General features: G+C 38.8%; 1 protein-coding gene across 1 annotated transcript; it reads right to left on the reverse strand.

The window, feature by feature from the left end:
• Window positions 1-691: 691 nt before the first annotated feature.
• LOC135468185 (menin-like) lies at window positions 692-15719 on the reverse strand. The gene is made up of 6 exons (XM_064746279.1): window positions 15288-15719; window positions 9772-9924; window positions 8427-8611; window positions 7973-8013; window positions 5004-5234; window positions 692-3488 (listed from the first exon to the last, which is right to left on the reverse strand). The coding sequence occupies exons 1-6, from the start codon at window positions 15700-15702 to the stop codon at window positions 2309-2311; spliced, it is 2205 nt and encodes a 734-aa protein (XP_064602349.1). The 5' UTR covers window positions 15703-15719; the 3' UTR covers window positions 692-2308.
• Window positions 15720-15865: the final 146 nt, after the last annotated feature.

Raw genomic sequence — 15865 nt, forward strand, 5'->3', positions numbered from 1 at the left:
AACTGCCATGAGAGTAAGGGTATGAATAGCTTTTGTTCTTTTCCAGCTGTCTATTGTAACAGTTACATATCTTATAAAACAAAAATATAAAGCAAGTAATGCTCTCTAAAACTTTTATCTACATTCGACATCTCCTGTGAAAGCCTGGGGGCGATAAACATCAATAAGTTTATATCAACTGCCAATATTTTATGCGACACCCTACATCCCCAGCTAATACAAAAAAAAATTCTAAACAAATTTAAACTCATAAAAATTAAGATTATCAATACCATAAAACACTCTGTATTGAATTTAAGCCAGTTTTAAGACATACCCACATAAAATCTCTGCCACTTAGTCTTATGATATGACAAGATGCAAAGCACTAAATAAGAAGACACGAATGCCATACTACAGGACAATGGATGCACCACTCCATTCTCTATACTCACTTTATCACCAGCTATGGCAAATTTTGCACAGAAATCTTGAACAAGACCACAGTTACTGCGGTCAGGCAGGAATTTGAGAAATGATGTCAGAAATTATTCTAAAAATACTTGTGTCACTGTTGTCACTTGATACTAATGTGCTCATCAGGCATTCCCTGTGGTATAAGGTGTGCACAAAATGATTTCAATGCACAATTCAAGCATTTTTATCATAGTACCATGTGAGGACCCATGATGAGGCTCCACCATACGAAAAAGGATCAAACTTAGCTACTGGTGGCAGTGTTTTAAAGTAAGCTTTGGGAGCAGAACATGCGCTCTGAAACATATTTAACAGTCAAAGCAGAGGGAATTTTGTTCTTTACCTCTTTTTGGACGATTTAAATGTTTAGAAAATCTATTCATTTTAAGTGACCTATTATAAACAACCTGTATGTTAGTTAACATTGATTTAACCACACCCATTGTTATTTTTTTTTCATCTCTTATTTTCCTGTGTTGTTGACAATAGCAATATCAAACTACAACTGAAAATACTTAGGACACAAAAACTTAAACTCAACCACATTTCAATTCACTGAATTAAAGTTAGGCCAAATAATGTCACCTTTCAAATGACATTCACACCACGTCACATATGTAACTGGACAAAATTCAATAACACCATTAGATAAAGAAACCAGTGGTATGCCCCCTGAAAAGTTATTTAATCCTTAGCTTTTGAACATTAATCATGGAAATAACCGAAAAACTGAACTGAACTGACAGCTGAAGTCAAGTTCTAGCTGCTACATGTACCTCTTAAGTAATGTTCACACTAACCATATTGTTCACTGGTTAGTAAAACCCACGGTGACTCGGCGCAATGTCCACCAATCACCCTTTCTTGTTTTGTCGTGAAAATCAAAACTTCAGCCGGATATGTTACTGGAAAAAGATCACCTCACAACATATCTGAAATATGAGAAAACAGGATTCATTGAATCCTATCACAGCATTTTCAAAAATGCAAGCACAAAAAAAAAGAGTTCAAGCTTGTCTTGAAGGTCGACTGAAAATCTTTAAAAAAAAAAGCATTATTATTCCAACACTTTGTCAACATTTAAATGACAAAACAAACTTTTAAAATTTTAAACAAAATTTTTTTTTTAAACATCTGATGTAAATTTTAACCAATTTTCTAAATTCAAACAACCCTACTTCATAATTTCAGTGAATCAAAATGGGTTAAAGGACTGTTATGCTTGAAATTCAATACGATGCAAAAAAAATATTTATACTATGAGCAAAAGCTGCCGACCTTAATCAACTTAAACAAACCAAAATAATCACTTCAGCCTTTTTGTGGAACAATCTTGATAAAGCCATGCCAACCATCACTTCTCTCTAGTATCACCAAGGGTTATTTCCCCTCATCAGCTCTCCTATTACCAATTGTTATGGTAAACACAAACATTTATGTACAGTTAATATTTCCTTAGCTTAACAATAAAACCAGATTCATTGTAAAGAGAAGTCTAAAACAATTTTAACAGCTTCTGTGCAAGAATGCAAAAATATGACAACTATCTTAAAAATTAACAACCATACAAAACAGCAAAGCTATGTACATAGGGACAGGTAATTATGCAGAATATTCCTGATTGGTAGAAGCCTTTGGTCATGTCAAGTTTCTGTCCACTCACATCTTTGTTGTTAAGAGAGATTTTCTAGAAACCAGAGGACGAAATCATGTATTCATGGCATGTTGCCAAACCCTGTTGTCAAGGTGACATAACAAATTTAGCCTTGTTCCACAAACTCTAATATTCATCTCTAGAGTGTATTTGCAACATGTACACCATGAAGGAGAGATGGGCCTTGCTTTGCAAATATTAATCCCTTCGACCTCGTTTGCGTGACAGCTGAAAATCCACGTCACCACCACGTTTGTTGCCATGGCGAACCTGCACTTGGGACTGAGCAGTCAACTGAAGTTTTATTGCACTGGCATTTAACTTTGATGCAGACAAAATCTCCTTCAAACCCTTCATTTTTGCACTACACAACAGGAGAGTAGGCGGGACGACATGGGTGGACTCTTCAGTAAGCGCCTCTAATGGCACCTCTGTATTGGAATGAGAACTTCCTGGACGTTTACGATACATCATCATATCAGCAGGACTTTCGGCCTTCATCACCGAGTCCATAGTCATGTCCACAAATGTTGAGCCATTGGACTTTGAGCTCAGGAATTCGTGGACATCTACCCGTGTGTCTGCCAATGAGGATACGTTACTGACCGGCGCCGACGAGGTGGCTGGGGTGGCGGTTGACGTGGAGGCGAATGGTTCCCCGCCACTCAACAAATACTTGGGATTCAGAATGGCATCCCCGCAGGCCTGAGCCAGGGCGATGATGTGCGGTGGTGTGTCGGTCTGACTCTCATCACCAACTTTCGATACCAGATCCTCAAGCGTACTTTTAACACCAGCAGCTTCCCCATTATCCCCAACTGTGGCATCTCCAGCTCCATTTCCATTTGGGTTGTTTGACGTGTTAGACTCTGACTTTGCAGCCGTGCGCCCAAGTTTGCGGGGTGAGTCACGAACATGTCCCTTATCGTCTTTGGCTTTTTTCCCAGGTGCAGCATGGGGGACCCTGTGCCCGTTTTCTCCGCTAACCTTGTTATCCGTGTCACTTTTGTCCCTTTCAGAGTTCTCCCCCTCTTCATCGGAGCTCTCCTCCCCTTCTGCATGAAGCTCAATCAAATTCCTGACTTTGTTGTCAAATTTTGACAATGAGAAGACAAGGTTTTTGGCCCAGCCCACATGCAGAACAGGTGTGGAACTGCACTCTTCCCACTTACAGATACCGTCATAAAACTTCAAAAAGTTCACGTAACTTTCAGGATCTCCCAAAAATGTGTTTTTTAAGGTCTGCGTTTTATTGTGATTCTCTCCAGAGCTGTCTGATGCACCCAAAGAAACAGTCCGTACCATGCTGGGTAACAAGTCATTTGCGATCTCAAAGAATTTCTTATAGATTTCCTCATCTTCACGATTGTAGTTAAATCTGTAAACCAAAACATGTTTATGAACACATTAATAGAACAAAGAAATTATTAAATCATAAAGGATTAAACTAAAATGAAAAATTTAAACTAAAACAAAAACTACTGGTAACCCCTTATTACTATCCAAATAATTCTGGCAAATCATATATCATACAGGAAATGTTGCACGGACTTTGAATTTGCACTTTGCTGTTCATTGCTAAATTTGGGGCTATCAATAGCTACTTTGATGGGCTGTGATATCATGTTCAAGTGGCTTGTTGTGAGTGAGTATGTAACCAAGAGGGTGACACACTTCTTCCTCTGCCTCACCAGACATAACGTGCACTTCTACTGAAGGCACAAATTCTCAGGAACGACAGTTTTACTCTGTTGGTAGTCTCATGATTGTTTTACTGCGTCTAGTCTCATGACTGATTTTACTACTTATAGCCTCATGATTGTTTTTCTGTGTGTAGCCTCATGATTGATTTGCTATTTGTAGTTTCGTGATTTTACTACTTATAGCCTCGTGATTGTTTTTCTGTGTGTAGCCTCATGATTGATTTGCTATTTGTAGTTTCGTGATTGTTTTACTGTGTATAATCTCATGATTGTTTCACTTTGTGTAGTCTGATGACTGTTTTACTATGTGTAGTCTTATGATTTTTACTGTGTGTAATCTCATGATTGTCTTACTGTGTGTGTGACCTCATGACTAATTTACTCTGTAGTCTGATGATTGTATTACCATGTGTAGTCTGATGATTGTTTTACCGTGTGTAATCTCATGATTGTTTTACTGTTTGTGGTCTCATGATTGTTTTACTGTGTGTGTGGCCTCATGACTAATTTACTCTGTGTAGTCTGATGACTGTTTCATGGCATGTAGTCTCATGAATAATTTACTCTGTGTAGTCTCATGATTGTTTTACTCTGTTTTACTCTGTGTGTAGTCTCATGATTGTTTTACTCTGTGTAGTCTCATGATTGTTTTACTGTGTGCAGTTTCATGTGTTTTACTATGTGTGTGCCCTCATGACTAATTTACTCTGTGTGTAGTCTCATGATTGTTTTACTGTGTGTGTGGCCTCATGATTGTTTTACTGTGTGCAGTTTCATGATTGTTTTACTGTGTGTGTGCCTTCATGACTAATTTACTCCATGTAGCTTCATGGCTATTTTACTGTGTGTTATCTCATAATTGTTTTAGTGTGTGTGGTCTCATGACTAATTTACTCTTTGTGTGGCCTCATGGCTGTTTTACTGTGTGTTATCTCATAAATGTTTTAGTGTGTGTGTGGTCTCATGACTAATTTACTCTTTGTGTAGCCTCATGGCTGTTTTACTGGGTGTAATCTCATAATTGTTTTACTGTGTGTGTGGTCTCAGGACTAATTTACTTTTCGTCTAGTCTCATGATTGTTTTCCTGTGCGTAATGTAGCCGTCAAGAGCCAGTGGTTCTCAGCACAGAACTTAACACTAAACTAGAGACAATAAAACATTCACAAATATCCCTGTCTAGGGCACATACTGTTTGATGACGCAACTGGCCTCTGCCCAGTTTCTCAAAGCCTCCTTATAGTTAGCCCGCCTGTAGTAGTAGGCAGCTAAGAACATGTACGGGTAAACATGCTGGTTGTCGTAATACTTCCGCGACGACTCGATGGCCTCCCTGTATAGCTGCAGTGATGTCCCGCTGGGCTTCCCAGAGGTGGGGTCTGCATCTTCTAGCTCCGCCAGATTGCCCAGCGCCATAGGGTACCTGGAAGGTAAGGTAAAATGGAAAGCCTTGTAATATGTCACAACACATACAGTGTAGTTTCAGTTAGGCTTCTCTTGCAGCTGGTTTTATGCCTCCAAAACCCGCTATGACAGGGATGTACTTTCAAATATCTTATGACTTTGATTGTCAACTGGCTGACCCTTTATAACCTAGTCCAAAAATTTAAACTTTTCTGCTTTCTTTCAGAAATAATGTTTTATATTCACTCTTGCTGATATCAGCACTTTGCTTCTAACCTTATAGGGTGTTGATCAACACCATGATGGTAGAGGGCGATAATGTATCCGTAAGATGAGATTCACATCCAGTACACGAGCACAAATGAGGAGCCTTTGTGTACTTAATCACTGATGTGTGTTATGATATTGACAACACAAGAATTGTGAGAAAGTGTAGTATTATCTGTGGGTAGGACTAAATAACAACTCTTTTAAAACAACAACTAATCACTCCGTGGCAGCTGGCATGATTTAAGACACATCTTTAGCCGCATTTCTTGTCAGACAAAACACAAGGCCAGCCACCCAGCTCCATCTCATATCCAATCACATCACGTGTACTCTATACTTCCCGACACCAAATGAACATAAACGTGTGCTCTGGACAAACAAATGACCTCTACTGAAAGCCCTCCAGCCCTACACCTGAGGTCATGGTTTCAAATCCACCTCCACTTATGGTTTTAAGTCAGGAGGTTTTATGAAGTAACTGATAAGGTTTCCAGTGGCCTTTGTCCAATTCTCTCCATCCATACACCTGATCTTTGTGAAATAAGTAAAATATTCTGTATTTGGCAAAAAAAAACCCCACAAAGTATAAAATAAAAACATTACCTCTTTTAAATAGGGAACCTTTGCCATCTAAAATGATCTTAGGCCAATAAAGCTATGTAGTCTGTTCTTTATTTCTGACAATTTGTGAGCAAACTATTAACACAGTACATTGTACTCCTGTATTACAGTGGTCAGTCTGGCTTGGGCCCAAGACACCTTTGCACAGGAAAAGGTATCTAATGGTGAGTGACAAACTAAGAAGGTGCTCACAATTGTGAGTGGCAAACTAAGAGGGTGCTCATAATTGTGAGTGGCAAACCAAGAGGGTGCTCATAATTGTGAGTGACAAACTAAGAGGGTGCTCATAATTGTGAGTGACAAACTAAGAGGGTGCTCACAATTGTGAGTGACAAACCAAGAGGGTGCTCATAATTGTGAGTGACAAACCAAGAGGGTGCTCATAATTGTGAGTGACAAACTAAGAGGGTGCTCATAATTGTGAGTGACAAACTAAGAGGGTGCTCACAATTGTGAGTGACAAACTAAGAAGGTGCTCACAATTGTGAGTGGCAAACTAAGAGGGTGCTCATAATTGTGAGTGGCAAACCAAGAGGGTCCTCATAATTGTGAGTGACAAACTAAGAGGGTCCTCATAATTGTGAGTGACAAACTAAGAGGGTGCTCACAATTGTGAGTGACAAACCAAGAGGGTGCTCATAATTGTGAGTGACAAACCAAGAGGGTGCTCACAATTGTGAGTGGCAAACCAAGAGGGTGCTCATAATTGTGAGTGACAAACTAAGAGGGTGCTCATAATTGTGAGTGGCAAACTAAGAGTGCTCATAATTGTGAGTGGCAAACCAAGAGGGTGCTCATAATTGTGAGTGACAAACCAAGAGGGTGCTCATAATTGTGAGTGACAAACCAAGAGGGTGCTCATAATTGTGAGTGACAAACCAAGAGGGTGCTCATAATTGTGAGTGGCAAACTAAGAGGGTGCTCATAATTGTGAGTGGCAAACCAAGAGGGTGCTCATAATTGTGAATGACAAACCAAGAGGGTGCTCATAATTGTGAGTGGCAAACTAAGAGGGTGCTCATAATTGTGAGTGACAAACTAAGAGGGTGCTCATAATTGTGAGTGGCAAACTAAGAGGGTGCTCATAATTGTGAGTGGCAAACTAAGAGGGTGCTCATAATTGTGAATGACAAACTAAGAGGGTGCTCATAATTGTGAATGACAAACCAAGAGGGTGCTCATAATTGTGAATCACAAACTAAAAGGGTGCTCATAATTGTGAATGACAAACCAAGAGGGTGCTCATAATTGTGAGTGACAAACTAAGAGGGTGCTCATAATTGTGAGTGACAAACCAAGAGGGTGCTCATAGCTGTGAGTGACAAACCAAGAGGGTGCTCATAATTGTGAATGACAAACTAAGAGGGTGCTTATAATTGTGAATGACAAACTAAGAGGGTGCTCATAATTGTGAATGACAAACCAAGAGGGTGCTCATAATTATGAGTGACAAACCAAGAGGGTGCTCATAATTGTGAGTGACAAACCAAGAGGGTGCTCATAGTTGTGAGTGACAAACCAAGAGGGTGCTCATAATTGTGAATGACAAACCAAGAGGGTGCTCATAATTGTGAATGACAAACCAAGAGGGTGCTCATAATTGTGAGTGATAAATCAAGAGGGCGCTCATAATTGTGAGTAACCAACTAAGGGGGTGCTCATAGCAGTTTTAAGGCTTATGTAACAGCCAGGCTTTAACTCAGTGTTTGAGCATCCTACTAAGAAAGCAGTAACCTAAAATCGTCTCACATTGTACAGTATTTAATACTATGTCTTCTAGACATATAGTTATTAAATCCACATATAATATATATAATATACATTTGCGCAATGGCAATACTGCACTAAATTACAAACAGAACTCACCTTGCTATGAAATTCATGTCATAAAGTAGCCACAACAGCTCCTGAAAGGGACAGTCAACAATGTTCATTGCAAATCAAGCAGTGTTCCATCAAATAGAGAAATCTGTGATTACATTTAATACAAAAAGCAACAAGTTTTATTTCATTCTTTCTGCGCTACATAAATTAGAATAGAAAACACAGCTGGTGGTAAAAAAATAGACGGGCATATCATTGTTTTCACACCATCACACCTCAAGAGATTTTACAGTACCATGAAAAGGTTTCTGAACCAAAAAGTTACAAATATTACAGTGAAGCATGTCAGTATTTATCCTGTAGGTGCTTTATTACAAAAAAGAAAACAAAAAACCTTTTCTGACTGACATCTCAAAATTCCCTTCAAGCATTTCTACTCTGAAGTTCATTCTATCCCTTCTTAGAAACACTAGCTGTACTTATCAGATTGGCTTACCTGTTGCAGAGCTTCCATTTCCACACTAGTTGTGCTTGCATTAATAGCAGGGTTTATAGCAGAAACCATGGCAGCCACTTCCATGTCCCGCGTGCAGATCACCACCTGGCCATTGAGGTACAGCCAACTCTTTTCAGCAACACCCATGCTGATTGGCTGACCTCGTTTGTCCTCATTACCCTTCCCTAATTACAACCAAAAGAAACAAACTTAACAAGCAGTTTATTCATAACAAGGTTTTTGTTATCTTACATTATTTGAGCACAGAGAAATTTGAAAAGAATAAATGAGCCTAGACAACAACATGAATGCACACTTATGAGATCACACCTTTATGTGACTTGTTGTGTGCTGGATAATGTCAGCAAAATTTACTAGGTACACATCGTCCTAGGGAAGTTGCCAGTTCAAACTCTTTTATCGCTGAAGGTAAACAAGGTACTGAGAGACTACCGATAACTCGCCACATTCAGCAGTTCACACAACTGTATTATGTTCAAGTCGAATATAGACCATTAAACCAACATTAGAGTAGAATGGTTGACACTGTCCAGGTGTCATATACAGATAGTATTAAAATCTTACCATTAAATCAACAAGAAAAGCCAAAATTATTATGTTGTCACAACTATGAGTAAATTTCACTGTATGCGTAAGCATTGCAGAGAGTGACTGGGTTGGTTACGTGAATCAATACAGTAGTAAAAGACACTGTGACGAGTTCGTGCACAAATTTATCCCCAGGCCTTTGATACATGCATGCAAATCGCAACCTGCATTCGTCAATCGATGTACTATGGGTGACAACTGCAACCCTGTGCATGCCTGTGGAAATGTACCTTATGACGTAAAAAACTTTCTTGGTCTTTGATATGCAAATCACTACCGATGTTTGGCTATCTGTGTACTATGGATGGCCACTTCCAGAAACTTTTATCAAACTGGACACCAACACCGCCACCGCTAGCATCTGATCCCCCTCTGAAAATACCCCTTACTAAAAAAAACCTACACTGTCATGTGACCTGAACAATTTTTGTTTTCTATGGGGAAAACTGAAGAGCTGAACATTTGTGAATTTAAGTTTCTGAATGAAAGAGGTGATATTGGTAACTCTGGAACATGTTGAGATAGGTGGTAAATTAATTAAAAAAAGGTTGTCTAACATTTTTGATGAGTTACATTATACAATAAAATGTTTTTTAAAGATTTAATGACAAGATAGTTTGTTGAAACTCGAAAATCCTATATTGGTTTGCCCTACAATACAGAGGATTCTTTGATCAGAATGAACTGTCAATGGTTACCAAGCTTACAGCATAAATTAATCTGTCAATAGACCTACCATGCCATGTGACTTCTGCTGTTTCTTTGCCATTCTTCCCATATATGACCCAGGCATGATCCTCCGACAAAGCCAGGTGGACATCGTTAAAGCCTAGAACCTGACAGGCTGCTACAACGCCAAATGCCACCCCAAAACAGTCCAATTTGTTCCCTGAGAAAAAAAGATGAAAGCTATTTGTAGCTTAGTAAATGTATCCTGGGTCACTTGAATATAACAAAACATCAGAATTTACCACTGAATTGCAACAGCACAAAAACCTCTTTGTGCCTTTATAATGACATCAGATTCTATGAGCAATTACTGTTCAATTGAAAAATTACTTGAAGTGCTGCTTCAGTCCCAAGAGGAACCAGGTGAAAATATTAAATTGAAATGTTCCTGATGTGATATGATAATATTCCTTATGTTAGGCTGAATCAGGCCGACATGATGTCGAGTTAGGCAGTTTTGCTGGAACAATGTCATTCATTTTTGAAAGTACAGCGTCTTTTGTGGATATACGTCGGCAATGGGTAACGCAAGTGTTCTTACATGACATCAATCCTTATCAATTAACCCTGCTTTTAACATATACAGGTCTTGACATGGGGTAGCTCTTTAAGTTATGATCTTATAAAGTTACTGATTGCCTCAACCGCTACTATAAACTTCTTCTAGCTTACCAGAGACCATTACAGGCAAATGGCCAATGAGTGGACATCACCAATTCCAGCCTTTACTAAATTGGCTGCCAATCTGCTCTGCTTTACAACCATATGAGGGTTTCCCTACACTCATATTTCCCCTAACCATAATGCTGGCCGTAAAACACCATTCAAATAAATTTAAGTACAGCCATTACAGGGCATATGACACTAATACAGGAGTGAAATATCCTTCAGCATTGTGCACAACATCAACCAAATAAATGAATGGACAAATGAAAATACTAGTAATACTAGCACATAGAGACTACACAGGACACTAAGGTATTTATTTATTTACTTGGTGTTTCAGCTGTGAATATTTCACATACAACAGTGGCCAGCATTATTGTCTGAGGATCCCTGGTAAAGCCTGGGGGGAAACCCATGTCGATCAGTAGGATCATGCAGAGCAGCTGTCACAAACCATATTGCTTTACTTGTTTATGCCCTTAACAAAAAGACTTGGAAACTTTTAATGCATTCAAAACCAGATCACACACCACAAATTTGTGATACCTTTTTTATTATTTTAAGTGTTAAGCTTCTCCTCAACAAAATTTGTTCACATCAACAGCATTATGCTAAAATAAGTGAAAATTATTTATTTGACCAAACAAATGTCACATGGACGGTCTGACAGAAAGGGGAAACTTGAGCAAAATGCCCAGTGGTGGCCCGTGATTGACAAAATATGTCAATAATTTCTCTCCAAATACATTATAATCAAGAAGTGTCCTACCTCCAGTCAAAGCATGAATATTTATTTCTTCATTTGATTTGTGTTTTTTACGTCATACTCAAACATTTCACTTAAACAGCCTGCATTATGGTGGAAGAAAACTGGGCTGAGCCAGGGGGAAACCCATGACCATCCGCATGTTGCTGGCAGACGGTCTCACCTGCTGCTGGAGAGGAAGCTAGTATGAGCTTGACTTGAAATCCCAGCAACCGTATTGGTGAGAGGCCAAACCATGAAGACATCAACTACTTATGAAAACTTTCCCAAATTATCAGGTGCCAAGAAAACGTAAACCATTAGTTTATCTGGACAGTTAGCCGAACCTGTTGGAATGTGTTTATTAACCCCATCCAAAAGGGCACCCCAGTTGGGTGATTACTATTATTTGGGACTAATGTAATCTTTTATACAGAGTCTCAGCTATTATTATGAATTGTTGTTCAGATCTCAGCATTGCACAATGCTGCCCTTGCAGAGATCTATAAAAGCAGTGGTTTACAAGCTACAGGAAAACACCAGCATGGGTCTAATATACATTTAGCAATGGTTTGTGCATTCACAGCAGATAAGCCCCAAGGTGAGTTAATCCCTATGATCTGTGGAAACTATTAAACTCCACTTTTGTTAAAAAAATAAAATTGTAGTCATACATTTTGTACAATATAAGGTATTCTAATTCTTAATTTGAAGTTAGCTTACATCTTGGTAACAAGACAGCACCAAGCTAAAACATATTTCAATTGAAAGCATGATAGCCAAGCTTCCTGAAAAGTATCATATTTTGTTATTTTAATGAGATTTCACTAAATAACATGTAGAACAAAATGACAATACTGCACAAATGGCTGGTGTGAATCAAGGCAACCATCTTGAGAATTTTATCCAATCAAACATGTTGCTATCAGACTGAGATTCGTCTCAGCTGTGACGTAGCCTTTACCCATTCATTCCGTGAAGTGAGATATGATAACACAGAACTACAGCATAAAACATCCTTTCAAAACATCTTTTACAGCGATTTCTTTACATGTAGCCAAAGGGCCATTTCACAGCACGCTGAGGGACAGGTCTGTATCATTTACGGACCACCACAGACGTAAAATCAGTTGATTTACGAGCAACGACAGAATGACAAATTATGTGAGACAGCATCATAACGTCTTGGCCCAAAACGCATTCATCTTCCCAGTTCTTAGGCCTAATTAGTCACGCTGTTCAAATTATACAACTACATTTTTGTCCTTCATGTTATCGCTTAGTCACCATGCAGTTGGTAAATAACAAATATCAGAGTCAGCGAAAAAATTCATTAGGGAATGCCGAAGGTTTATGTGAATGGGAAGACAGCATCTCATCAAACAATGCATAGAATTAATTAAATTTTATGATATCATTTTTTTCCCCCTGAATTTATTAGAACTGAAGATTTTTAATTCTCTCCCTTGTTTTTCTCGCATACATGGGATGTTTTTTTCGGTTTTATGAAATAAAGTAAAATTACTGAAAAGCCATGTTCAAGTCGAGGTGCTTTCTCTGACATCTGTGATAACTAGATCAGCACTGCTTTCATCTTAGAAGCCACCACTACAAAACTGAAAATCCAGCCACAGTCGAATGCCTAGATCAACCTCAGTGGTGCTCAGATTTATTTCCATTTGTGTAAAAATTTGGCATGAATCTCGTACAACAATCCCATTGTAATTTTGTAACATTTAATAGTAGTTAGAATTACTCCTATCAGCAACAACCCCTCCGGAGGCTATGACCTGATCCAGGAATACCCCGACCGGATATCTGCAGGTCACTTGTACCTGTATAAACGATATAGCAGGCCTACTGTATGGACAGTTCAAGCAGTGGAAGAAATATCCGTGCAGTATGCCCAATTTCTGAGAAAGCCATTTATTACTTGGTCCTTCATCGGCAAAATCCACAACTTTAATTGGCCATAGGCTACTACTTAAACTATTATGCGCAAATACCTTCCTTGTTAGAGAGCTAGAGTAAACGTGACCTCTCGATAATGGAGACATGCTGAAGCTGTGACAAGACGAAGTTTCACTAAACTTTTACTGGGTTGAAAAAAAATCTAAAAAATATTGAATGGTAGTCTTTCAGTGGACATAAACAATTATAGTCAGGTGCTGTCTTTCACTTTAAGAGAAAAATAAGTAAAGGTTGAGTCAAAATTTAAAAAAGAAAAACCAAAAACACCTTGAGTCACTTCTAGTATCCTTAGGGCTCACATAAGAAAATAATCCCCTGAGTATTCTGAGCCTAGGAGAGACGATTGTTTCGCTTCACTTAGAGCTCTATCTGAGCTCTGAAACCACAAGTAACATTGCAAAAATGAATCAATAATAACTAAAAACAATAAAAAAAAATACAAGCACAACACCTGATATCCATTTATGCAATTTTTGTTTGGCTCAATATTCTTTGACACAAAATACTTGTAATTTAGACGGATTATGCAGCAAACAGTCAGCACCGTTCAACAACTAATAATGCATCAAAGTATTAACTCGACCAAAAATCAACAAGAGACCAAAATATTATATTCACAACAGTTGGACAAGTGTATATACTGCTCCGGATAATGATCCATTTTAATGGAACAGGTGAATCTGTCTCATTTCACAATCAACTATATCATTCTTTTATCACTTCAAAAAACATATCTGTCCAAGGCTTAAACAAGTTGCCAATTAATCACTAAGGTAGCCCCTGGAAACGATGTGTAACACCTGAGTCCTACACCTACAGATTGTTTTGTATAGCTTTGCAGCCATTATGACAACACCTGGGCACTGGGTCAATTTACAGATGCAAAGTGACTATGCTGGCATTACCAACAACATCTGACTCAACATCAGTACAATACGGCCTTCAGAATGTTGGGGATTTCACCTATATACATCTACCCAGAAAACCAAATAACAACTCACTGGAAAGACAGGGATATAACTCAGCAACTGTAAACCTTAATCTCAGATTTCACATGCTGCCCACAAATCCCACATACATGATACCTTTACACTTAATGGATTTATATCCCCTCCATCAGCTGGGAGTAGAAGATATCATAAATGTGGCATAACTCCAAAAATTAAAATAAGATACAAAAGCATTTCAACAGAATCTCCACACTTCCATCTTATGATGGAATTACCATAGAAAGAGATTTTCAATTCATAGAACAGCAATAATGAGGAAAGTAAACATAGGAATAGCTGGAACTAGACCAAACATAACAATTTATAAATACACATACATGAACATAAATATTCTATACCAAGAAATTCACTTTCACAGTTTTAAAATTCAACATCCCTGCTAAATTATATGTGTCAAATTAAGTTCTAAGCAAACGGAATACTTAGAAAAGGAGAACAGCAATGTAAACATCAAATTTAGGATACCCTGTTTTTTTTTCTTGCGGTAAGGTTTTGGATCAATTTAAGGCCAAATTACGAAAACTAGGTCACTGATCCTATATATTATTTCAAAGAGCAGGGCATTTTGACTGCACTCAATGAACCGCCCCAGGCAGTGAAGACAACTCGGCTTAGATCTCACACCAATGTGTGACGTAATGCCTCCAAAAGAGTCAACAAGGGCAACAATATAGGCGGGAAATTTACTCCATATTTACTGTTTACCCACAAACGCGACAGCCAACTGGCAAGTGCGCTCTGCTCAACAAGCCATTATAATATTATAATCGCCAGTCCTTGAGGAACAGTCCGTATGGCAACCAGCGAGAAATTATTGATTGAGCCGGTGAGAGCAGCTCGTCGAGTGCCGGGGCGAACTAGATCGCGGTCACCGTGAACATATAGCCGAATCGAGCTGCCTAATCCAGATTGGAGTCTTCTCCCACGCATATTTTCTCGCTGCAAACGCTGTTTTACCCTAATGACACCTCTTTATTTCACATTCTTATGACACCTCGTGTACCACCGAATCTTTTAAACCGCATAGCATGCATTTGTTATGACTCCATAAAGAATAAATGTGGGCAAACGGCATGAAATATCCGAAGGATGAAATCGCGCGGGGGTCGAGACCATGCAATGGAAACTCACCTGTCAAAAGGCTGTACAGCGACTGAAGATGCGCGCGATCTTTGTAATAACTCCTTGTCAGCGTACTCCAAACTGCATCTGACACCTTTTTTATCAGATCTCTTGTTGCGTAGTCCGTTTGAAATTTTGTCAAGTCCACAGAACTTTTCACTAATGTCACAAATTTCGTGTAAAGTGCTTCCACCGTGGACAATTCCAAGACGGGAAAAATCGTCTTCAACGTTCTCGACGTATCGACATCATGTGGCGGTGCCCTGTTCACAGTCAGAGTGTTTTCTATGGATCCAAGAACTATGGATAAAAGGGCTAAATTTGCGTCCGTCTTGTTTTTCAACTGGTCTTTAAATAATTTCACAACAGCCGCGCTACTCTCTAGTGGGAAGTGTTGCTTGTCGCGGTCTCGAAAACCCGCCATCTTGCTCTTGAATATAATGCGTCACGGAATACTCTTCAATAAAACTACATAGTCTTTAACACCTTACTATTCCTTTCTACACAAAATCAATAACCTGTCACACACAGTAACAATTGTCGTTGTTAAAAATTGCCCTCATTTACAGATAAACAATAACTTAGGG

This window comes from Liolophura sinensis, chromosome 6 (assembly GCF_032854445.1).
Source record: "Liolophura sinensis isolate JHLJ2023 chromosome 6, CUHK_Ljap_v2, whole genome shotgun sequence".
In the NCBI taxonomy this organism is placed as follows: domain Eukaryota; kingdom Metazoa; phylum Mollusca; class Polyplacophora; order Chitonida; family Chitonidae; genus Liolophura; species Liolophura sinensis.

What these genes read in the sequence shown, in the direction of transcription:
- LOC135468185 (XM_064746279.1), bottom strand. Translation starts at nt 15,702, where the DNA reads ATGGCGGGTTTTCGAGACCGCGACAAGCAACACTTCCCACTAGAGAGT. An exon ending in AAATGGAAGCTCTGCAACAG is followed by an intron (nt 8,014 to 8,426) that starts GTAAGCCAATCT and finishes TGTCCCTTTCAG; the next exon opens with GAGCTGTTGTGGCTACTTTA. An exon ending in GACATGAATTTCATAGCAAG is followed by an intron (nt 5,235 to 7,972) that starts GTGAGTTCTGTT and finishes CTTACCTTCCAG; the next exon opens with GTACCCTATGGCGCTGGGCA.